Here is a 26,567-nt window from a genome sequence, read left to right as displayed (position 1 = left end):
AAACTCTAGTTTTGAGTTCTCATATTACTTAACTATTAACTACTCAGCTGTATGCTGTATGCACTACATAATATAAAAAGTAAATTCTTCTTGTGTGCATGTACTTACTTAAATCTCAGTCAATAATCACACTACATTTTATTATGTACTGTAACCTCGAATGAAAGGTCAACTATTTCCTTATGACACTGAATGTGGCATTTGCTGGTGCATTTTGATGAACATGGAGGTATTTCTTTCTTACTTGGTCTTTACACCATGGCCAGCATCATTGGCTTTTCTGCTTCATTAGAAGCTTGTACAGTTTAATGTGAACAACATCACGGCTCATCTGCATATTTCTCATTGGCAGATATTTAATAATATCAGTACAAGTCTGTATATGCACTATTTTTTATTTACAAGCTTTAAGGAATTTTTAGGTTAGCATTGGAAGAAGATGTGCATCTCTAGTCTCCCACTGAACTGTACTTTTGTCTCTTGATGGATAATCATAATCCTCAGCCACAATTTTGTTACATGATGTATCTTGAATATTGTGCCCTATTTCTTGCTATCTGAAGTCTTAAATGTCATCACACTGTCCATTGGGTCTTGCCTTTCATAATATTCATTCTTCCTCTGGTGAAAATAACTTTCTTCAAAAGTAAATATGTATACTACCATAATTACACTTGACAGCACTATTACATTTTCCTCACTAGCATTTTAACAATAGTAAGTCTCTCATGCTTTGTGACTGTTACGAGTAGTTTGTTTCTTGATATTTTCTGATTTAGCTGAAGTCTTTTACTGTGTGCACCATGATGTTCTCACGCACAAGTGCATACCTTATAGGCAATGTAGGTTCATGGTTTTTATCTCATGCATAACACAAAGCAATATACACCCATCCCATCTGCACAATTGTATGTGCACTCTTGAATTTATAGAGCTCAGTCACAGTATACCACCAGATTCTGTTTTCTGTTCTCCATTATTTTTAGCACTCATAAATGATGTTCAGCTTGCATTTAAGTGAAGACACATGTTTTGACTGTTTGGTACTATACCAAAAATACAAATAAAAAACATTTCAATACTTTTTACTGAAAAGAACAACATTGAATTAATTTTAAGTTGTCAGGTTTCCAGCCAAGTGAGTTCATTTAAATGGCACAATGTTTTAGTGAGTGTCAGTCCAATCACATTATGACTGTTACTACACAATATTAAGCATATTAATTTTTTGTAAGTAATTTAGGAGTAATTGAGACAACTCACTGAATAGTAGACATGTTGGATTGTCAAAACACACACAAAAGAGAATGAAAATTTCACTAGCTTTCAGATGAATTGTTTAACAAGTTAGAGTACTCATACATGCAATGCATGTATGCTCAACCCCTCCCCCCCCCCACCAGTCGAGGAAGATGGAGATTTGAGTCAAGGAAGAATATGGGAATGATGTGTTGTAAGGTTTAATACCATCTATGTTATTAAAAAAAAAAAAAACACTGGTGTCCGGTGGAAGCATACAGGTGACATAGGTTGTGAAGCAGCCTTTGACTTCATTCTTGTTGTGCTCATCAGTTAGGATGTTCCTCATTTGTGGCTACAGTGATGGATAGTGGAACCACTGATGAACAACATGGTTCAGTTGTTCCAGTCTGGATTGATATTGCGTAATGAGAGTGGTGCTCCTTTGCAGCCAGTTCTTGAGGATGGTGGGAGGGTGTATGAGGATATAGTGCAGGAAATATGTTTGCAGGCTAAGATTGGGGCATAATGCCTGTCTGTGATGACATTAGTGAGTCCTTCTGCATGAAGGGAAAGAGAATTGTCGTAACTGCATGTATGCTACCCATGAGCAGTCAGGCTATATAGGAGCAATTTTTGGCGTGGAATGGATGACAGCTGTCAGAATGCAAGTACTATTGTTTGTTAGTGGGCTTGATGTGTACAGAGGTAGGATAAAACCATTAAAGATGTTGTGGTCAGTGTCCAGAAAGGTGACACTGGGGCTGAGGAGGACTAGGTTATACCACTATCCAGCTGTGACCATCTCTCTCTCAGTCATCTAATGACCCCATGGTTTCCTTCCAGGAACTCCTTACATCCAACTTGACTTCATCATCCATTCTCTGGTACCTTCCCAAGAAGTAACACATTTTAAAAGAAGAAAGAAAATCCATTCTCAACCTCAGTACAGGCCATGATTTAATTTTCCAACATGAAGTCAAAAGACTCCTCCAGTGCCAATGGCACAATCTGACTCTTCCAACTACAAGCTCTGTCATAGTGATCCTATCCCAGAATTGCAAACTTAACCTCCAATCCCTACCTTAATCCTTAGGCCCATCTTAGAATCTTTCCCCTGAATCCAACCCCAGAGATCCCTACATACCCATCTTTTACATGCTTCCTAAAATCCATAAACCTAACAGTCCTGGATGAACTTTTGTAGCTGGTTACCAACACCTCCAAATAATTGCTCACAGCATACACAGCATAGCCTCTCATGTTACAAATACACACCACTACCTTCACCAACTCTCAACCTTCTCCCATTATCAGCAGCACCTCAGCTTATCAGTTTGGATGACACAACTCTATACACCAACATCCCCCATGCCAGTGTTATTGCTGCTATCAAATACTACCCTCCCAATCTCCTCCAACTCCAAACCCACTGCATCATTTCACCTAACCAATTACACCCTCATACAGAACTACTTTTCCTTTGAGAATAATATACATAAGCAAATCAATGACATAACCATGGCCACCCATATGGAAGCCTCCTATGTGAGTCTGTTTGTGGGCCAACTAAAGGAAATCTTCCTAGCCTCACAAAACCCAAGCCCCTTGTCTGGTTCACATTAATGATGAGATCTTCATGATATGGATTAAGTCCAAGACACCTATCCTCATTCCTTCACGACCTGAAGATCTTTTCTCATATACACTTCACTTGGTCATCCTCAGCCCAATGTGCCACCTTCATTGATGTTGACTTCTACCTCTTGGGTGGCTCCATCCTTACCTCTGTTCATATTTTTTACATATATATATTCACTAGTTAATCAGGGAATGATTGTTTAGGGAAATTCAGTTTCCAGGCATTACATTTCCAGAATACAAAAAAGAATTGTAAAAATAATGTGTAATGTTAGTTCTAGAACACCCTACAGAAACCTCTTTAGAAGAACTGTTATCTGGACAAGTGTTTCACAGTATGTTTATTCATTAATGTCCATCAGTTGTCACTCAGTATTTCTTTCTCTCAAAAAATAATCTCAAATATCAGTTCCTTTTTAATACAAGTATAAGAAATAAATTGCACAAAATGTTTAAGGATTTAATCTTAATACAAAAAGGATTTCAAGTCCAGATGGCTAAGCACATTAAATCACCCATAGGACATGGGAGACGCCCTGGCCCCAAACCGAATCTGCTGCATAGAGTAGTGATGGGAGCTGTTGTGCTGGTGAGCCTGAATATGGTTTAGGCAGTTTTCCCCATCCACCTATGTAAATATCAGGCTTGACCCCAAGTCCTACTGTAGATTCATAATGTGCAAACACTTTGAACCATGATCTCACGTTTTACCATGCAGTTATACTAGGTGTCGATACAAGGGTTAAAAGAATTACTCCTTATTGAGGGGAGGGGTTGGAGGAGGGATGAGCTAGCAGCAGCTTTAAAATGCCTTTGGGAGTCATGGCCCCATAATAATAATGGCCTATGTAAAGGTGTGGTAAGTACCACGTTGGCTGGATGTAGGGCAGCAGAAAGGAAACGAGGACAAAAAGTAGTCAGAGCCAGATACCTGTGCACATGTGTTCAGAAACCCACCACAGCATATTAAATGCCTTGTAAGTAATGTAGTGTAGTTTGGGATTAAATTGCCTACTCCTACTTATTGAAGGATATCCTTACAGCTACACCTATGTATTATTTTATAGCAGAATTAATATTGGTAGAGAATATTATGATGCTTCATAAAGTTAAGTCATTATTTTGTATTTTATTTAAAAATATATATCTTTCATTCCCTATCCCAGAGACTGCTCTCAATGGAATACAATTCACATAATGTAATCAAATAATGAGAGGTTAAGCTGTTTGATTATTTGATATAGTTCTTTCACTTATCATTATAAGTTTTATTCCACAGTAATTAAGTTCTCAGGTTAAGTATAACTGAAGTTTGTTCATTGTTTCATGGTCAGAATAAAGTGACTGTGGAAGGTATGAGGCCCTCACATCGACCACCAAGCTCAGCTGATAGCACAAGTGGTTATTTCTCTTCTGGAGCATCATATTCAGATGACTCATCAGGTATGTATTGATATGTCTATTTTTGCTTTACAAATTCATTAAATGCAAGTGAAATGGACTAAATTAGATTTTCTGAATGTAAGATTCACTCTAGAAACAACCTCTAGGCTTTGATTAAGCCATTTTGTGTGACATCCTTTCTTCTGGGGTACTAATTCTGCAATGTATGCAAGAGAGCTTCTGTGGAGTTTGAAAAATATTTTAAAACACATTGGCAAAATGAATCTGTTTAGGTGGGCTGTAAGTCATGCATGGGTAGTTCTGTTGGTAAGGGCATTACATACAAAAGGCAGTGATCTGGATATCAGACATGGTCTGGTATACAGTTTTAATCTTTCAGAGGTTCAAGCACAATAACCTTGTGAGGTGCATACATGAGAAAAATAATTCTTGGCCAATAGAATGTCAGTATTTATGAGGAGGTTAGAAGTATGACAGCACCAACATAATCTAAAGATTGGATAGAGACAAAACAGATGAAAGGTCTACATCAGTCCATTTTTTCCTTCCTGGAAGTTATGACTGAAACACTGAAACAACCATCCACCTGAGGAAGTAACTAAACAGTATAGTTCTAGTATAATGCATTCTTGCCAACAACTGTTTGGGGAGAAGATTCATGACAATCACCAGAAATTATATTTTTGTATAGTTATATTAAGGTCAGTGTAAAGTGTCAGTTACCATTGTTGCATCACAATATCTGAGGGCTGAGGAACAGAAGTAATAATTTGCATCTGTTCATTAGAGTTGTAAAACCCAGATGAAATTACCTGTCTGATTGTATGTCATGTGACCAGTGGTGTAGATGTGTTACTGGAGCTAGATTAACATCTCACTTATGTAGAGCAGAAGCAGAGAAAGGAAAAGTTGCCACATTCATCAGGAATCACAATATGTTTAAAAACATACACACTAATAAATTTTTCTTAGAGCAGCATTTCAAAGCATGTGCAACAGATGTAGATTTTTAAAATAAACCATTTATAAATGCCGATTTGTATCAAGTGCCTGTGGGAAATTTTAATTTGTTCATAAATCAGCTAGAAGCCCTGTTGTCACATTTAAGAACAAAACAAAAAAGAAGTTGTAGTTACTTGTGATTTTCGTACATATTTTTGAAATTCTTCCACCAGGAGTTTATTGCAGTCATTAACATCATCCCTCAAGTAAATTCCTACTGTAAACTAACTAATTAGTGAAGCTAATTCCTCCAAAAGAGCCATTGGTTATAATGTCAATTGAGATAAAACTAATGGATAAAATTATGTTGCAAAACCAAGAAATAGTGACATCTCAGACCATGAAATCCAGTTGTTTACATTGAATGTTATCAGGATACAAATGTACTAATTCAGAATTAATAAGGTTAGTTAGTCAGCCAAAACTAGATTATTTTAGAAAATTGCTCAGATCCGAACTGGAGTGATATATACAGTGCAAATGACTTGAATGGAAAATACAACTAAAAACTGCTAAGTTCACATTGTTTTTCACTAAACTTTATTATTCTTAGTACAATTATAGTCTGCTCATAAGAGCTGTGGAAATAACATTTTATTTAATGAAGTATTCTAAATTTATGACACCTGTCAACCATGGGCATGCCAAAATTCAGCAACCCCCCCCCCCCCCCCCCCCATCCACAAACCAACTGTTTAATATGGTCATAAATATTTAAAACTTAAAATGTAATTCTTTCTAATATCCTTTGTTATAGATTTGCAACTGAAATTTTCTCTTTTCAAAAATGTGTAGTTTTACTAAAACATGTCAGTTTATGAAATATCCTAATTATAAAATGTAGCTTTTCAGAACATTCTTGGTGGGCTTTAAAATTGCCAATGCACATTAAAATTTTCCCATACTAAGACAGTAACTATAATTTTGTGATTATTAACCTGTGGCATTAAATTGAAATAATTCATAACATGCAAATTGATCACTTAACATTTTTACAAACAATAAATATGGATGAAGTGAGAATTAATTGTTGCTGGGTTCAATACAATCATTTTAAAATTGTTTAAAGTCTCTAATATTCATCAAGAAAAAGCAAGACAAAGAAGAAATTTGATGAGACTTAAGAGATACCAAACAGGCTGTAGACATAAGAAGTTCTCTACCAGTTTGAAAACCTTTCAACCCTGAAAGTAACTCAGATTGATGAAAGTGTATATAAAGCCATGTGTTGCACAAAAAATAAATATATTTTATTAGAAAAAAAAGGAAATGCAAGTGATATTCAGAAACAACCCTGATGTGTTATATCACATTACAAGACAAGTGATTGAAGAAAGTAATCCTAGCATTGAAATGAATGCATAACAAGGGAAAAAGGCACAGCAGACAAAAAAAATAAAGAAAATATAGTAAAGGAGGAAATTAATAGAACCAGAATAGAGGCATAGCAGATAGATTTAAGAGTAAATGATGCATTGTTAATAGATTTATGCAGAGCTGCAAAGTTTCTTCAGAAGCGTTTAAATCTTTTACTTAAAAATGCAACTGTCAGACTTAGTAAAAGCTGCCATGGTATATCTGGTACTGGAACTTATAAATTCAACAACATGAATATTACCTTCACTTCGCCCGAAGAAGTACTTTTCATGGTAAACTCTTTTAAATAAATTTAAAAATTAAAAAAGTTAATTAAGAAGTGTTTTCCTGAGTTTACTAAGATACTACGTTTTTGCCTATCCAGTTCTTTCCTGATTGCCTTTAATATGTAAAAATTAAATGTCAGTATGACTAAGAAGATAATGAAATAACATAAAACATCCATACTACTGCACTTTTGCCATAATTATCAAAAATTTTGGAAAAACTAATGTACAATAATACACTGCTTGGCAAAAAAAAGTTAAGCACCCCAAAGCATGGCTGGATGGCAATGTAGCTTTGTACACATACACACGATTGATGGGTATGTAACTGATTGGAGTTGCAGTTCTCTGTGACAGGTAGAACATTTGGTTGCATTAGAGTTGTTTATGTTAAGTGTTGTTACCAGACATGGCAGGGTGTATAAGATACATGAACAGTGTCAGATGTTCAGTAATCACTGTGAAGGATGCAGAGATGCTACATTATGAGACAGTGTTGTCAGTAGCTGGCAGAATTTGAAACAGGCATGATTGTTAAGTCTCCATATGGCCAGCTGGTCAACTTGTCGAATATTCAGTTTTGTGGGTAATTCAGATGTGACAGTGGCCTAGTGTTGGACTCCACAGGAACACAAAGGCAGGCATGGTTGACATCTATGTTCAGGTCTACTATGTCTGGGCATTATAAAGAGGAATCACCATTTTGTGTACCAAGCACTTTGCAACCACTTCACATCTGGACATGGAGTAGTGTATGCCCTGCAACATTCTGTATTATCCCACACAATTGGTTGGAGACTAGCATTGGCTGGAATTTCTGCCCCATGTGTAAACTGCAATTAACACCACAATACATATTGCTGTGTTTGTAGTGAAGTCATAATTGAGAAGTGTGGGCTGCTAGTGAATGGTGTCATGTTGTGTCCATTGTCAAATCATGGTTCTACACTAGCCTGGATGACCATTGTTGCTGGATATGGTGGCAACCTGGGAAGAAGTCCCATTCTTCCTGATAGAACATATGTGGGAAAGTTCATGCATCACCTTTGTCCCACTGTCAGTATCTGGGCTATGAAGGATCTAATACAACAGCTATGGACCAGCTTGTCTCAAGAGAAGATAGACTGGCTTTATGACACCCTTCTCAACCAAATTGGTGCATGCTTCCAGACCAGAGGGGATGCAATGCCGTTTTGATAATTTGGCACATAGTGCCAAGTTCTTTGTAAATTTGATTCTATATTTTAATCACAAAAAAATGTCATGTACCTTCTCAACCAGTGAAGTTCCCTTCTGTTCCCTTCTCCCCTTCTGTGTGCTTCACTTTTGTTTTCAGGCAGTCAATGCTGTCAAAATTAGAGTTCAAATTTCTAAAAGATGCTGATATTGAGTATGCTTTTTACATGTACAGTGAGAATTTAAGTGAGTCATTAGATAATAAATGACATACTGCTGATATATTCTGTCACCTGTCGAAGATCTTTGAGTAAATCAGCATATCCTTTTATGTAAATTAAAGATATTAAGTTGCTACTGGAACACACACAAAATCTGCACAAGGCATACCTACATAACATGAAATGAAAGTTTTTAATAAGAAAGAGCCTTGTATTAAGCTACTAGTCATCATACATCTGGGAACTAATTGCATGTAGTGTCCCAAAAGGATTTATCTTAGGGCCCTTACTTTTTCTTGTGTATAGTAATGATGTTATATTTCTAACATTACCAGTGCAAAGCTTCTGTTTTTTTATACAGATGATGTAGAACATTTCAGTAAATTGTAGATAAACTATACATTCAGAAATAACTGTTAATAACACTTTCATAAAAATCAATAAACAGTTTATAGCCATTTCTTTGTGGTGAAACTTCAAAAGCACGCACTATATGCAGTTCAGGTCTTATAATACTTCCACGTAACATATCTCTAAAATGTGATCGTAAACAGAAAGAGTGGGATGACTGTGTAAAATTCTTTGAATTACAACTTAATAATAAATTCAGTGCCAAAACAAATCCTTGATTGTTGTCAGGCATAGGTGATAGCTGGCATACATCTTGTACTTTCATTTTATAATGTCATACACATTTATGGTAACTCATCAAGCCAAACTAAATTTTTATTAACCCAGAATTGTGTTATACATATTATTTGTGGTGAAAATTCAAGAACATTCTGTTACAAGCCTATTCAAGGAATTGTGAATACTAATAGCTACGTCCTAGTATATATAATCCTTAATGAATTTTGTAATAAATAATTAGTCCCTGTTTCAAACCAGCAAGTCAGTTCACAAAATCAGTACTATAGTTGGGTCAGGATAAGCCTATTCAAGGAACTGGAAATACTAACAGTACTTCCCAGTATATATATTCCTTAATGAATTTTATAATAAATAATGTATCCCTTTTTGAAACCAACAGGTCAATTATACAATCAGTACTATAATTGGGTCAGGGTAAGCCTATTCAAGGAACTGGAAATACTAACAGTACTTCCAAGTATATACACTCATTAATGAATTTTATAATAAATAATATACTCCTTTTTCTAACCAACTAGTCAGTTCATAGAATCAGTCCTATAGTTGGGTCAGAATAATGAATTAATTGACAGGTATTTGTTTGCAGAACAATTACCATAGCAACAACAATCAGGGAATGAACTTGGTCATATCTATATACTTTTCATTGTCGTCATATTGCTCTACTACCTCAAGAGCTAGATACCACAGTCATTTGCAAACTAGTAGCAAAAGTTTGCAGGAAATTCAAAAAGTTGTTACCAGCCTGTTAACCCTGCAGTAAGTGCATGCTATACTAGTTAGACATGTGGGGAACTCCTGTCCACCATTTGATTTTTTAATCACTAATTGTATTTAATTTTTTTGTATCTTTGTGTATGTATGATGATGGAAATAAAACATAAATTTGCAAAACAACATTAACTAAATTATTTCAGATATAGTTAACAAATACGGTATGTAAATGAGAAAAACATATCAACTGTTTTCATTTATGACACCATATCACAGTTAACTAGCCTTTCTGCCTTGCACACTCATAGCAGCATCCCTTGTAACCTTCTCTGGTATTGTTTTGTGGTGTGACTGCCGAATTTATGCCCAGTAAAACACATGCATGGGATTGTAATTCGATGGGATATTTAGGGACAGCAGATCTGTACTGAATTTGAGGTTTCATCATTTCTCAGGCCAACCTCTGTAGAAATTCTGTTCTTTCCACTGATTAATATGTTATAGAATTTGCTCAGTATATGCACCTCAGAGTTAGAAGTCTTTATCATCCTTCTTTGTGTTTCATCTGACATCACTCAAATAGATTATAGATTAGATTAGATTCGGTTTTTGTTCCATAGACCCAAACAATGAGATGATTCTTGTGGGTGTGGAACATGTCAGAAAGTATAACATAAAACATTTGAATATAGTACATACTACCCTGATCATTTTCAGAAGATAGTCAAAATAGGTTAATACAATGCAGTAAACAGGAGCTGCTAATATTTATAGAATTAATGTGCTGTCAGAATGAAACACTACTATGCACTATTAATAAATTTAACATACACAAAATACCTAATCTTGACTGTTGTGACCAAGTGTTGTCAAAACTGAAATCTAACTGATATTTTTACTTAAGCTGGCTTAGTCTCTGTAAGATATTCGTCTATGGAGTAGAAAGGGTTACCTATCAAAAAGTCTTTCAAACTCTGTTTAAATCATGTTTTATCTGAAACCAAGTTTTTAATGGTTGCTGACAATTTATTGAAAATGTGTGTTCCTGAATATTGGACCCCTTTTTGGACCAAGGTAAGTGATTTTAGGTCTTTATGTAGATTCTTCTTATTCCTAGTATTAATACTATGTATTGAGCTATTTGATGGAAATAGAGATGTATTAGTTGCAACAACTTTCATTAAGGAATAAATATACTGAGAAGCAGTGGTTAGAATACAAATTTCCTCGATCAGGTTTCTACATCGTGATCTTGAATTTACACCACAAATGATTCTTATCACATGCTTTTGCTCCCTAAAAACTTTTGCTCGGTTTGATGAGTTGCCCCAGAATATTATCCCATATGACATAACAGAATGAAAGTAAGCAAAGTATGCAAGTTATTTTCTATTTATATCTCCTACATCTGACATCATTCTCACTGCAAATACAGACTTGTTTAGGTGTTTAAACAATTCTGTAGTATGCCATTCCCATCTGAATTTATTATTGAGTTTTAGTCTCAGAAATTTAACACTGTCAACCTCTTCAATCTGCATGTCTTCATACATTGTACTCATGCAGGAAGGACATCTCTTACAGCTTCTGAACTGCATATAGTGGGACTTCTCAAAGTTTAATGACAGTGAATTAGCTTTAAATCACTCATTAATGTCAGTGAAAATTTGGTTAGCAGCCATTTCTAAATCTGTACTTGACTTTCTACTTATTGCAATGTTGTATCATCTGCAAACAAAACACACTTAGCATCTGGCAATCTAACAGATGAGAGATTATTAATGTACACAAGAAAAAGCAGTGGACCCAAGATGGAACATTGGGGAACACCATATGTAATTAATTCCCAGTCAGATGAAGACTGACTGCTTACTGCACAGGTACTTTGCACTGACACTCTTTGTTTCGTGTTGGATAGATAAGACTCAAACCATTTCGCAGCATTGCCAGTGACACCATAATATTCAAATTTACTTAAGAAAATGCTGTGGTCCACACAGTCAAAGGCTTTGACAGGTCACAGAAAATGCCAGTAGCCTCTAATTTATTATCTAATGAATTAAGTACATTCTTGCTGTAAGTGTAAATAGCTTTCTGCATACCAGAACCCTTATGAAATCCAAACTGTGTCTTGGACAATACATTATTTGCAGTCAGATGCTTAAAGATACACTTGAACACAGCCTTTTCAAATATTTTTTAAAAAGCTGGCAAAAGTGAAATTGGTCGATAGTTTGATGGTATCTCTTTATCCACCTTCTTGTAAAGATGCTTGACTTCAGTATATTTTAATCAGTCTGGAAATGTTCTGCTGATAAGAGATTGATTACACAAATAATTTAAGATAGAACTCAACTCGCATGAGCACGCTTTGATTAACTTTGTAGATATGTTATCATACTCACTGGATTACTTAGATTTTAAGGATTTTACGATGGATTTTACTTCTCTGGGAGACATGAGTGTCATTTTCATTTTACTGAAGTTATTTTTAAAGACTGGTCTCAGATACTCTATTGCACTGTTCACTGAACCTGATAACCCCAAGCTGTCAGCAACAGAAATGAAGTACTTGTTTAAGAGATTTGCAGCACTTCGTGTACTTGTTACCAAAGTCTCATTTATTTTTAGAACTATCTGCTCCTCTTCCTTTTTGGCCCCACCTGTCTCTGTCTTCACAATATCCCATATAGTTTTTATTTTGTTAACTGATGTAATTATCTTTTTCTCATAATAAAGCTGGATTACTTGCGTCAATATTTTGCAGTATTCTTTGTAATACATTACAATTCTAACATCAGAGCTGTTCCTAGATAGTGCATACAGTCTCCTTTTTGTCCTATATGATAACTTTATGCCTTGTGTAATCCACAGTTTATATTTTGACTTCTGTGTGATTTGAGTTACCTTTAGGGGAAAACAATTTTCAAAAGTGGAGGCAACTTTATTAATGAATGCTTGGTATTTTCCATTTGAGTCAGATGTATTGTAAACATCTATCTACTTCATGTCTTTGAGCAATTTTCTGAATGTCTCAATTTTTGACTTATTTATTACCCACCTGTACTCAGATTTAATAGATTTTTTATCCTGACAAGTTTCAGCATTTAACGCAAGATGCTGCATGTCATGATCAGATAGCCCATTTACTATTGGTTTTGTTATATGACTTTTTTCCCTAGAATTGTCTACAAAGATATTATCAATAGGAGTTTCAGAGCATTTACATATCCTAGTAGCAATGTTCACAGTAGGAACTAAATTGAATGATAGTGTTACTGACTGCAATAATTGTTCACTGACAGAGCTTTTCATCTACATCTACATCCGTAGTCCGCAAGCCACCTGACGGTGTGTGGCGGAGGGTACTTTGAGTACCTCTATCAGTTCTCCCTTCTATTCCAGTCGCGTATTGTTTGTGGAAAGAAAGATTGTCGGTATGCCTCTGTGTGGGCTCTAATCTCTCTGATTTTATCCTCATTGTCTCTTCGCAAGATATACGTAGGAGGGAGCAATATACTGCTTGACTCCTCGATGAAGGTATGTTCTCGAAACTTCAACAAAATCCCGTACCGAGCTACTGAGCGTCTCTCCTGCGGAGTATTCCACCGGAGTTTATCTATCATCTCTGTAACGCTTTCACGATTACTAAATGATCCTGTAACAAAGTGCAGTGCTCTTCGTTGGATCTTCTCTATCTCTTTTATCAACCCTATCTGGTATGGATCCCACACTAGTGAGCAATATTCAAGCAGTGGGTGAACAAGTGTACTGTAACCTACTTCCTTTGTTTTATGATTGCATTTCTTTACCATTATTCCAATGAATCTCAGTCTGGCACCTGCTTTACCGATGATTAACTTAATGTGATCATTCCATTTTAATTCACTCCTAATGCCTACTCCAGATAATTTATGGAATTAACTACTTCCAGTTGCTGACCTGCTATATTGTAGCTAAATGATAAAGGATCTTTCTTTCTACATATTCGCAGCACATGACATTTGTCTACATTGAGATTCAATTGCAATTCCCAGTACCATGCGTCAGTTCGTTGCAGATCCTCTTGCATTTCAGTACAATTTTCCATTGATACAACCTCTCAATATACTACAGCATCATCAACAAAAAGCCTCAGTGAACTCCTAATGTTATCCACAAGGTCATTTATGTAAATTGTGAATAGCAACAGTCCTACGACACTCCTCTGCAGCACACCTGAAATCACTCTTACTTTGGAAGACTTCTCTCCATTGAGAATGACATGCTGCGTTCCGTTATCTAGGAACACAATTGGTCTGATAGTCCATATGCTCTTACTTTGTTCATTAAACAACTGTGGGGAACTGTATCGAACGACTTGCGGAAGTCAAGAAACACGGCATCTACCTGGGAACCCGTGTCTACAGCCCTCTGAGTCTCGTGGACAAATAGTGCGAGCTGGGTTTCACATGATCGTCTTTTTTGAAACCCATGCTGAGTCCTACAGAGTAGATTTCTAGTCTCCAGAAAAGTCAATATACTCGAACATAATACGTGTTCCAAAATTCTACAACTGATTGGCATTAGAGATATAGGTCTATAGTTCTGCACATCTGTATCACGTCCCTTCTTGAAAATTGGAATGACCTGTGCCCTTTTCCAATCCTTTGGAACGCTACGCTCTTCTAGAGACCTACGGTACACCGCTGCAAGAAGGGGGGCAAGTTCCTTTGCCTACTCTGTGTAAAATCGAGATGGTGTCCCATCAGGTCCAGCGGCCTTTCCTCTTTTGAGTGATTTTAATTGTTTTTCTATCCCTCTGTCATCTATTTTGATATCCACCATTCTCTCATCTCTGTGAACAGCTTTGGAAAAAGTCATTTCGTATTTCGGCCATTAGTCTGTCATCCTCTGTTGCAGCACCATTTTTGTCACAGAGTGTCTGCACATTTTGTTTTGATCCACCTACTTCTTTGACTTAAGACCAAAATTTCTTAGGATTCTCTGCCAAGTTAGTACATATAACTTTACTTTCAAATTCATTGAATGCCTCTTGCACAGCCCTCCTCATACTACGTTTTGCTTTGTGTAATTTTTGTTTGTCCTTAAGGCTTTGGCTATTTTTATGTTTGCTGTGAAGTTCCCTTTGCTTCTGCAGCAGTTTTCTAACTTGATTTTGTACCACGGTGGCTCTTTTCCATCTTTTATGATCTTGCTTGGCGCATACTCATCTAATGCATATTGTAGGATGGTTTTGAACTTTGTCCACTGATCATCAACACTATCTGTACTTGAGACAAAACTTTTGTGTTGAGCTATCAGGTACTCTGAAATCTGCCTTTTCTCCCTTTTGCTAAACAGAAAACTCTTCCTACCTTTTTTAATATTTCTATTTATGGCTGAAATCATTGATGCTAATCGCTGATTCCCTGTTCTGCATTAACTGTTTCAAATAGTTCGGGTCTGTTTGTCACCAGAAGGTCTAATATGTTATCGCCACGAGTCGGTTTTCTGTTTAACTGCTCAAGGTAGTTTTCAGATAATGCACTTAAAAAAATTTCACTGGATTCTTTGTCCCTGCCACCCGTTATAAATGTTTTAGTCTCCCAGTCTATATCCAGCAAATTAAAATCTCCACCCAGCACTATAACATGGTCAGGAAATCTACTCAAAATATTTTCCAAATTTTCAATAAATCAACATTAAAATCCCCAGCAACCACTATTTCCTTGTTAACCACTATTTCCAATAAAATACATTAAAGAAGTAAACATTTAAGAATGCATAAGTAATTGCTCATAGTTAACATAGATACTATATATCAGATTAATAAAAAATTCTAGTATTGTTCTTACAATGAATTTAGTATGAAATAGTTTTAAAAAAGAGAAAACATACCTTCAGGAATTTTTATGCACTTACATGCATGGTGGACAGTTGTAGCCCCACACACTTCAACATTGCTAACAGTTTAGCTGTTCAACTAGTGTTAAATTTAAATGGATCTTCAAAAATAAACCCATTTGAAAGGTACTAAGCACAGGAAGGCTGCAAGTTCAAATATAACAAACAATCACATTCCAAAAGTACTGGGTGACAAGTGTACCTCACATGCGCACTGTAGGGTTAAGCAAACCCAATACTGCTTGTTGAAGGACGGCATTTGAGTGTATCCAGAACTGAAGTGTATAGTTGCTGCTGCCACATATGTATCGAGTGCCCTGGGCAAGGTGAACTTGTGACATTTTCACCTTCCATGCTTGACTGTCAGGTACTTTGTTATTTTAATGTAACTTACTTTGGTCCAGAAAGGCTTCCAGTATTTAGGAACACACATTTGCAATAACTTTCCAGCAGCATAAAATGTTTAGCTACTAATAGAATACAGTTTAAAAGAAAAAGCATAAAGGGATTATTGGTGGCCAACTCCTTCTACTCCAATGAAGAATTTCTCAGCAGAAGTAACTGATATTTCTATTGTTAATAGTATGAAATAACATGAGTGATATGTAAATACAGTGTCTGCACATCTTGTGTGTGGTAATGTGGTCTGTGTTAGAAAGTGTTGTAAATTATATAATGGGATTAGGTATGTTTGTTGTTGTTGTGGTCTTCAGTCCTGAGACTGGTTTGATGCAGCTCTCCATGCTACTCTATCCTGTGTAAGCTTCTTCATCTCCCAGTACCTACTGCAACCTACATCCTTCTGAATCTGCTCAGTGTATTCATCTCTTGGTCTCCCTCTATGATTTTTACCCTCCACGCTGCCCTCCAATACTAAATTGGTGAGTCCTTGATGCCTTAGAACATATACTACCAACTGATCCCGTCTTCTAGTCAAGTTGTGCCACAAACTCCTCTTCTCTCGAATTCTATTCAATACCTCCTCATTAGTTACGTGATATACCCATCCAATTTTCAGCATTCTTCTGTAGCACCACATTTCGAAAGCTTCTATTCTCTTTTTGTTCAAACTATTTATTGTCCATGTTTCACTTCCATGCATGGCTACACTCCATACAAATACTTTCAGAAACAACTTCCTGACGCTTAAATCTATACTCGATGTTAACAAATTTCTCTTCTTCAGAAACACTCTCCTTCCCATTGCCAGTCTACATTTTATATCCTCACTACTTTGACCATCATCAGTTATTTTGCTCCCCAAATAGCAAAACTCCTTTACTACTTTAAGTGTCTCATTTCCTAATCTAATTCCCTCAGCATCACATGACTTAATTTGACTACATTCCATTATCCTCATTTTGCTTTAGTTGATGTTCATCTTATATCCTCCTTTCAAGACACTGTCTATTCTGTTCAACTGCTCTTCGTAGTCCTTTACTGTCCCTGACAGAATTACAATGTCATCGACAAACCACAAAGTTTTTATTTCTTCTCCATGGATTTTAATACCTACTCCAAATTTTTCTTTTGTTTCCTTTACTGCTTGCTCAATATACAGATTGAATAACATTGGGGAGAAGCTACAACCCTGTCTCACTCCCTTCCCAACCACTGCTTCCCTTCCATGTACCTCGAATCTTATAACTGCCATCTGGTTTCTGTACAAATTGTAAATAGCATTTTGCTCCCTGTATTTTACCCCTGCCACCTTCAGTATTTGAAAGAGAGTATTCCAGTCAATATTGTCAAAAGCTTTCTCTAAGTCTGCAAATGCTAGAAACATAGGTTTGCCTTTCCTTAATTGATCTTCTAAGATAAGTCATAGGGTCAGTACTGCCTCACGTGTTCCAACATTTCTACGGAATCCAAACTTATCTTCCCCAAGGTCAGCTTCTACTAGTTTTTCCATTTGTCTGTAAAGAATTCGGGTTAGTATTTGGCAGCTGTGACTTATTAAACCGATAGTTTGGTAATTTTCACATTTGTCAACATCTGCTTTCTTTGGGATTGGAATTATTATATTTTTCTTGAAGTCTGAGGGTATTTCGCCTGTCTCATACGTCTTGCTCACCAGATGGTAGAGTTTTGTTAGGCCTGGCACTCCCAGGTATGTCAGTTGTTCTAATGGAATGTTGTCTACTCCCGGGACCTTGTTTCAACTCAGGTCTTTCAGTGCTCTGTCAAACACTTCACACAGTATCATATCTCCCATTTCATCTTCATCTACATCCTCTTCCATTTCCATAATATTGTCCTCAAGCACACCGCCCTTGTATAGACCCTCTATATACTCCTTCCACCTTTCTGCTTTCCCTTCTTTGCTTAGAACTGGGTTTCCATCTGAGCTCTTGATATTCTTACAAGGGGTTCTCTTTTCTCAAAAGGTCTCTTTAATTTTTCTGTACACAGTATCTATCTTACAACTAGTGATATATGCCTTTAAATCCTTACATTTGTCCTCTAGCCATCCCTGCTTAGTCATTTTGCACTTCCTGTTGATTTCATTTTTGAGACGTTTGTATTCCTTTTTGCCTGCTTTATTTACTGCATTTTTATATTTTCTCGTTTCATCATTGAAATTCAATATTTCTTCTGTTACCCAAGGATTTCTACTAGCCCTCGGCCTTTTAACTACTTGATCCTCTGCTGCCTTTACTACTTCATCCCTCAGAGCTACCCATTCTTCTTCTACTGTATTTCTTTCCCCCATTCCTGTTAATTGTTCCCTTATGCTCTCCCTGAAACTCTGTACAACCTCTGGTTTAGTCAGTTTATCCAGGTCCCATCTCCTTACATTCCAACCTTTTTGCAGTTTCTTCAGATTTGATCTACAGTTCATAATGAAGAGATTGTGGTCAGAGTCCACATCGGCCCCTGGAAATGTCTTACAATTTAAAACCTGGTTCCTAAATCTCTGTCTTACCATTATATAATCTATCTGATACCTTCTAGTATCTTCAGGCTTCTTCCATATATACAACCTTCTTTCATGATTCTTGAACCAAGTGTTAGCTATGATTAAGTTATGATCTTTGCAAAATTCTCCCAGGTGACTTCCTCTTTCATTTCTTACCCCCAATGCAATTAGGTATATATACAATTAAATATTTGTGGTAGTTTGTTATTCACTGTCAAGTGAACAGGTGTTTCCTATTTTGACTTATTCCACCTATGTAAATCTTGCTTCATGTAGAATCTTTGGAGAGAACATTGGTATGTGTAATCTTTTCCAAACATCTGAAATGTATGTTATGTATGACATTTTCTACAGGCCTTTGGTAGCTCATCTTCATGTATTTACGGAATGAGAAAACAGTATCCATTTATCTCAAGGTTTTTCGAGAAGTAGCCATACTAGATAACATTTAGAGTGAGATCAAAAAAGTAATATTAATGATATTTAAGAAAGTTTTTTTTTAGCTTATATTAGTAAGAAAGATAAGAGACCAACCCCACTAATAAAACCAAACAATTATCCAAATGGACCTGTGAATTTAAAGTGGTTTTGATGGAAATTCAACTTCGATTGGAAAAACAGAACTCACCAAAGAACCATCATAACTGGATAAAATTTTTGGATGCAAGAAAACTTGCCATCAAAAGTATTTATAGGACAAAACTGGTTTTCTGCAATAACGGTCTAGTACAAATGGAGGAAAAATTCAAGAACAACACATGTTACTTCCATATGACATTCAAATTAAATCTCAGCAACTACAATCGCCCAAGATTATATGTCAATGGCTCTGATGGTAAAGTTATGTAGAATAGCAATGATAACTGTGATATTCAGGCATATTAACTTGAATTCATCTTTAACTGTGAAGTTCCAAATTCAGATTCAGGTTCAAAAACAGAATACCCATCCATGCTCATAACATCTCCTCCACAATAGAAGAAATTACACAGACTGTACAATCTCACAGTAGAGGACATTACACAGACTATACATTCTCCAAAGGGTAGCAAGGCATCAGGGGAAGGTTTGATAATTGTTAAAATATTTAAGACTGCAGAAAGGTGCCACTTTATGAACTGAGAAATCTCCGACACCTGGGGAATGAGAAATTTCTATTCTCTGCATTGATCCATTCACTCCATAAGTAAAGTGGCAGAGTGGACATAATCAACTATCTTTTCATCTCTCTTCACTTAATAGCCTTCTTTCAAAAGGCTTCAGACTAGAAAAAAACTGGACTCACAATGTCAAGAATGTTTTAGGAAAGAATGTTCATGTCCCAAACATATGATAATTTTTAACTGTGTTCTCTCTTACCTGAAATATATAAATAAGAAATTCATAGTGATTTTTTTTAGAGTTCAAAAATTCATGATTCAGTTGAGCAAACAATTCTTCTCAAAATCGTGAAAGAAACTGCCAACTAAACAATGCCTATTATTCAGACTTTTACTGACATCACAGACACTACACACAGCAAATTTTTTACATATAGTTTTCTTGTTTCAGTTACTCTGTTTTTTATACAATGGGGCATGCTGTAGTTACTTAAATTGTGCACATCTCTTCCTATTTGTTTTGTATTTTTAGTGAAGTAAATTTTCTAGTGTAAAATTATTATTATCAGGATAAAAATATAAGCCTTTGTTTTATAGATTACAAAATAGGTCACAACATCATAAACTTATAGACATTCTCATAAGAATAAATATATATCAGGAAGACATAAGCTGCGTAGAGAACTTGTGTCTGTTACTCAATTTGTAGTCAGAAGAATTCTTTCAGGAAGCACTTGATAATATAGAAAAAGGTAAATAGGTTAATGGAGCCTTTATCAACAACATTCGCTATGCTGTAGCTGCAGTACTCATTGCTGATAATGAAGATAATCTTCAGCAACTTATCAATGTAGTTGGAGATTTCAGCTGTAATGAAATTTATTACTGTCACGTGACAACCGGAGTCCTTTACAAATACAAATCAACTATTTGATGGTTCCTTCATACCGAGTTTAGACAACATTAATTACTTTGGCACATGGCTGTGTGAAGATTAAGAGATCAGAAATGGAGACAAAATATCACATCAACAGTAATGGTTCCATAAACTTCAAGAAAATTCTCACAAGTTCAGATCTAGACCTAATCCTTAGAGTTTGATTTGTCGGATGCTATATCTGGTCTGTACTTCTATATGGTTTTGAGGGACAGACACTAAATACAACAGCAAAAGAGATCCAAGCCTTTGAAATTTCGATTTACAGCATAATACTTAATATACCATAGACAGCAGACATAACTGCCACTGAACTGATATGATTGATACAGAAACACTGAGAATATTAACATCATTAAAAAGAAAAAAATGCACACTTGGAACATAGCTTATGGAGCACTAAATACACAGCAAAAAAATGAGGTTTTGACAGGTAAGAATGTTACCAAACTATCAGTTTAATAAATGATGGTTGCAAAATACAGATATGAATTATGAATTATTTATGGAAGAATAGAGAAACTGGTAGAAGATAACCTCAGGAAGGATCAGTTTGAATTCCAGAGAAATATAGGAACTCTAAGACTTACCTCTTTAATACAATCTTTGAAATTCTAAAGGCAGCAGGAGCAAAATACAGGGAGTGAAAAGTTGTATATGTCCAGAAACCAGACATTAGTTATGGGGCATGGACAGAGAGCAGTGGTTGAGAAAGGACTGAGACAGGGTTGTAGCTTACCTCAATGTTATTCTGTCCATACATAGAATAGGCAGCAAAGGACATAAAAGAAAAATTTGGAGAAGCAATTAAAATTTGGGGTATTGGGCAGCAGGCAAATAATATAGCTGGGCTTTACTTTTTGTTACGTCGTTAATGTGAAAAGTCACTTACATTGTCTGTGCATGCCTTACACCTACCTTCACCATTTACAAGAGCCTGAAAACTATTTTTGTGGTCAGCCAGAAAGCAAGGGAGAACATACTGACCAAAATTTTGACTCTGCATGTCCACATTACTAATTGTGCTTGCTGAAAGAAAATGTGCCTACCTGCTATTTACTCAGTGGGATCAGGAACATTGTCTGTAAGTAAAAGTTTGGAGTTTCATTTAATTGATTTATTCAGTAAAAATTCACATGCACAAAATATATTGATATTCCTAATAATAATAATAATGATGTCCCCGTCTGAAACAGCACTATTAACAGTTCAGTTAGCAAAACATATTCATTTGGTCATTCTGGGACTTCAGAATGTTAACACTAATATACTGAAGTGTACACTGACAAAGTTTGGAAAATCCTTTGTATGTTAAGGACAGGCATGTTGTGATTAAGTGGCACTAGTAGTAGTGAACAGGTGTAAGTCCTGGTACACTCAATTGCTTCTGTATCTCTCACAATGATACAGCATTTGTTTCATCTCATGGGAGAAAAAATAAAAACTTTGAAGTTTGCCAATGACCTTGTAATTATGTCAGACACAGCAAAGGACTTGGAAGAGCAGTTTAACAGAATTGATAAAGTCATAAATGGAGCCTATAAGAACAGTATTAACATAAGTGAAACAGGGTAATGGAATGCAGTTGAATTAAATCAATCAGTTCTGAGGGACTTTTATTATGGAATGAGACACTAAAAGTACTAGATGAGTTTTGCAGTTTGGGTAGCAGAACAGCTGATGATGGTCAAAGTAGATAGGATATAAAATATAGACAAGCAATGCCAAGAAAAGCTTTTATGAAGATGAGAAATTTGTTAACATTGAATACACGCTGAGGAGTCAAAGAAACTGGTACACCTGCCTAATATCGTGTAGGGCCTCCACAGAGAAGTGCCACAACACAACATGGCATGGACTCAACTAATGTCTGAAATAGTGCTGGAGGGAATTGACTCCATGAATCTTGCAGGGTTGTGCCCCTAAATCCATGAGAGTACGAGTGGGTGGAGATCTCTTCTGCATGGCATGTTGCAAGGCATCCCTGATATGCTCAATAATGTTCATGTCTGGGAGTTTGGTGGCCAGCGGAAGAGCTTAAATTCAGAAGAGTGTTCGGGAAGCCACTCTGTAACAATTCTGGATGTGTGGGGTGTCACACTGTCCTGTTGGAACTGCCCAAGTCTATCGGAATGCAAAATGGGGATAAATGGATGCAGGTGATCAGGTAGGATGCTTACGTGTGTGTCACCTGTCAGAGTTGCATCTAGACGTATGAGGGGTCATCCCATATCACTCCAACTGCACATGCCCCACACCATTACCACCATTACAGAACCTCCACCACCTTGAATGGTCCTCTGTTGACATGCAGGGTCTGTAGATTTATGAGGTTGTCTCCATACCCATACACATCCATCCGCTCGATACAATTTGAAACAAGACTCGTCTGTCCAGTCAACATGTTTCCAGTCATCAACAGTTTAATGGTGGTGTTGATGGGCCCAGGCGAGGCATAATCCTGTGTGTTGTGCAGTCATCCAGGATACATGAGTGGGCCTTCGGCTCCAAAAGACCATATTGATGATGTTTTGCTGAATGGTTCACACACTGACACTTGTTGATGGCCCAGCATTGAAATCTGCAGAAATTTGTGGAAGCATTGCACTTCCGGCACATTGAATGATTGTCTTCAGTCGTCGTTGGTCCCATTTTAGCAGGATCTTTTTCTGGCCGCAGAAATGTCAGAGATCTGATGTTTTACTGGATTCCTGATGTTCATGGTATACTCATGAAATGGTCATATGGGAAGATCCCCACTTCATTGCTACCTCATAGAAGCTGTGTCACATTGCACATGCACCGACTGTATCACCACATTTAAATTTACTTAAATCTTGATAAACTTGCGTTATAGCCGCAGTAACCAATCTAAAAACTGCACCAAACACTTGTTGTCTTTTATAGGCATTACTAACCACAATGCCATATTCTGCCTGTTTACATATCTCTGTATTTGAATATGCACACCTATACCAGTTTCTTTGCCGCTTCTGTGTAGTCTTGACTGTCAGAAAGTCTTTTCTGAAGGTATATGTCTGGAGGCTCACCTTGTATGGAAGTGCAACATGGATGAATAACAGTTGAGACTGAAAGTGAATAGAGTGTTTGGCTTGAAGACCACAAGAATAACAAAACCAACAATAATAAAACAACAACAAATACACTGAGCTGCAAAACTTAAGGATGAGATAGAGAAAGTAACATAACATATTAAATACTTAATGTAACAGATTGGAAGTGCAGAAGCATGTTGCTAGATGTATTGCAGTTATTGTGAACAGAGTAGAATGTTGGGTATCACATGACATCAGGTCAGCAAGACTATAATGCCAAATGGGGCTGACTCTGCAACAGAAACCAGTTGAAGAAATGGAAAGAGACACTGTGTGTCAATCAGTGAGCAATTACAGTGCAGTGTGGTGGTATTCTTAATTACAAAATGGCCCTGGACAAATTTGATTGGTTTCACATATGGATGAATCAACAGGACACTAGAAAAAGGACAAAGAGTGATGAGTGTAGCCCAGGAGTCTGATATTGCTCACTGCATTGTTTCAGATTCATGAGAAACGTTCAAAACCACAGACACTGCTGCCCAAAGGCAAGGAGGTGGTTTACCATGACTATCTACAGCAGCGTATGACCACCACATTATACAACAGGCAAGAAGGGACCCATGTCAAACTGCATGCAACTGCATGCAACTGCAACCATATTTAACAGGACTGTCCACAGTAGTACTGCAACTGCATGGAGGTGGTCTCTTTGTACAATGAAGAGTATGTTGTGTTCCACTGACACCCACACATCAGTGTTAGTGATGGTAGGAAGAGCATAGAGACTGGACCACAAAGGATTAGGGTCATGTGCCTTTCTCTAATAATAATGGAATCAGTCTGAGTAGTGATTCTGGATGCACTCTCATATGGTGAGGGTTCAGACTTTACAAATTGGGGTAGGCATAATGTTACATGGGCATACTGGCCCCCAAATCTTTGAACACAGTGGACTCACAAATCAGTGTTATTGCAAAACTGTAACTCTTTCCCATGTGGCTCTTTCAGGGGTACATTCAGCCATGAATTCATTCATGTAGAGGACAATGTGCAAATGCAAAACTGCACGAGTGGGGGAGCTCTTGGTACAAGAGAATATATTGTGAATGGGCTGGTCTGTACATTCTCTCCATCTTAAATCCCATTAAACAAATGTGGGATTTATTGGGAAGACATATTTTAACATATCCAAGTGCACAAATCACCATCCAGTTGTTGTCAGCCACACTGGTAGAGAAATTGAACATCCTACCACTATTTACCAACCTAGTAGTCAGCATCAGAGCATGTTGCAGAGCATGCATTGCTGTATGTGAACATCACACACCCTATTAAAGAACATCTTTTGTAATATTCAGGGTACTATAAAAAATAGTGGGGACTTCAGTGTAGTTATTGTCTCTGACTAAAAGTGTCATTTCTGTTTATCCTATAGAATTTTGTTTTTCAGTTAATTACTGCACTATACTGTAGCAGTTCTTTCTATATATCATCAAAATTTAGTCAAGCTATGTGACTTGACTGTGACACATGATGAAACAGTTATTTCCATCTTTAAGTTTTGCACACCAGTGTATATATTTCTACAGTTGATAATGGAAGGGAAGATCAAGGGTAAAAGAAGAAAAAGGCAAACAAGAATATATTAGCTATCTAACATAAAGCAGTGGACAAGATTATCAACTCCAGGTCAACTACTGCATACTGTGTTTCATAGACTAAAGTTGCATCATGTTGTCACTAACATCCATTAGTGAATAACCAGAAGAAGTAGAAGAAGACAAAGAAGAAGCAGTAGAAGAAAAAGAAGAAGAAAAAACTGACACTGCATACTGAAAAACTTATGACAGGAGCTAAACAGTCCTCAAATATTCACATGATAGTATGTTTTGTGAGAGAATATGCCTTAGAATCTATTTCCTTCCCAATAAATTCATAGTCCAACGGCCAAAGAAGATAGATCATATGGAAATCATGATGAATTTTGATTTGTGTGGTATCATTATGATTATTCATCTGAAAACCTGATCTATTTGTGCATGCAGAAATGAAAAGTCCTTTCTGGAACAAAAATAACAGAAGGAATAAAGGAAGGTAACCACTCACTTTGTTGTTGAGGGTTTTGCAGTTGACAGGCACATCAACAAAGATTGTAGATGGTGCTGATCTTTTAGTCAATGACCCTGTGGACTATCTTGCTAGTTAGCACAAAGCATTCACACACACACACACACACACACACACACACACACACACACACACACACACACACACACACACACACAACTCCATTGTTCTGGTCAGCTATGTTATATTACACATGCAGGATGAATATTAATAAAACTGGCAAACAACAGGGAAGGATTCCTGACTGAAAATGAGGAAAAATGTCCTATGTTGATAGATGGCACTGATGAATGAAAGTTCCTCTTACCATGTGTTCCTTTTGTGCTTAAGACTGTGTTACTGATGTAGCATACTGTAAACAGTGGAACAGTTTATCGGTAAAGAGGACTGATGACATAAATTCCACAATTGTGATAGTCTGGTGCAAAAACCATCAACAAAATTCTTCCTATAGTAAGAAAGCCACTGCTGATAATCCTTGCACTCATTGCAGGTGACAGGGATAGTAACAGTTGTCATGCAGGATGCACATAATCATACTTTAGCTTACACCATGTTGGCTGGGAACTTTCCTGGAGCTCGTATTAGAGTTCATCTCAATATCTTGTAGAACCTGAGCCTTCAAATGTGGTGTATGCACAGTCTGCTGCCTTCCTGTATGTTTGTCTGTCTGAAAGGACCCATGATCACACAAACACCCAAAAAGACCTTGAAATGTTGTGTGATGTGGTTGGTGTCTGTGAGGGTACTTGTTTTGGCATAGCTGTGCTGCCTCTTGACTGATTCCATCTGCTTGGCCATATACAGACTCCATCTTGGCTTGTTCCTGACATGAATACTGGACCAT

The 26,567-nt window shown here is 36.7% G+C and overlaps 1 protein-coding gene across 1 annotated transcript in view; it reads left to right on the top strand.

Annotated features, from left to right (window-relative positions):
• The window catches only part of LOC126470164 (intermembrane lipid transfer protein VPS13A-like), a 762,201-nt gene that overhangs the window by 353,942 nt on the left and 381,692 nt on the right, over nt 1-26,567 (top strand). The window contains exon 29 of the mRNA XM_050097791.1: nt 4,215-4,323. Coding sequence (XP_049953748.1) covers nt 4,215-4,323 — 109 coding nt within the window. The remainder of the gene's footprint in view (nt 1-4,214; nt 4,324-26,567) is intronic.

The sequence above is a fragment of the Schistocerca serialis genome, chromosome 3, assembly GCF_023864345.2.
Source record: "Schistocerca serialis cubense isolate TAMUIC-IGC-003099 chromosome 3, iqSchSeri2.2, whole genome shotgun sequence".
NCBI lineage: Eukaryota > Metazoa > Arthropoda > Insecta > Orthoptera > Acrididae > Schistocerca > Schistocerca serialis.
Note: the sequence above shows the minus strand (reverse complement) of the source record. Positions and strands in the feature narration are given on the sequence as shown.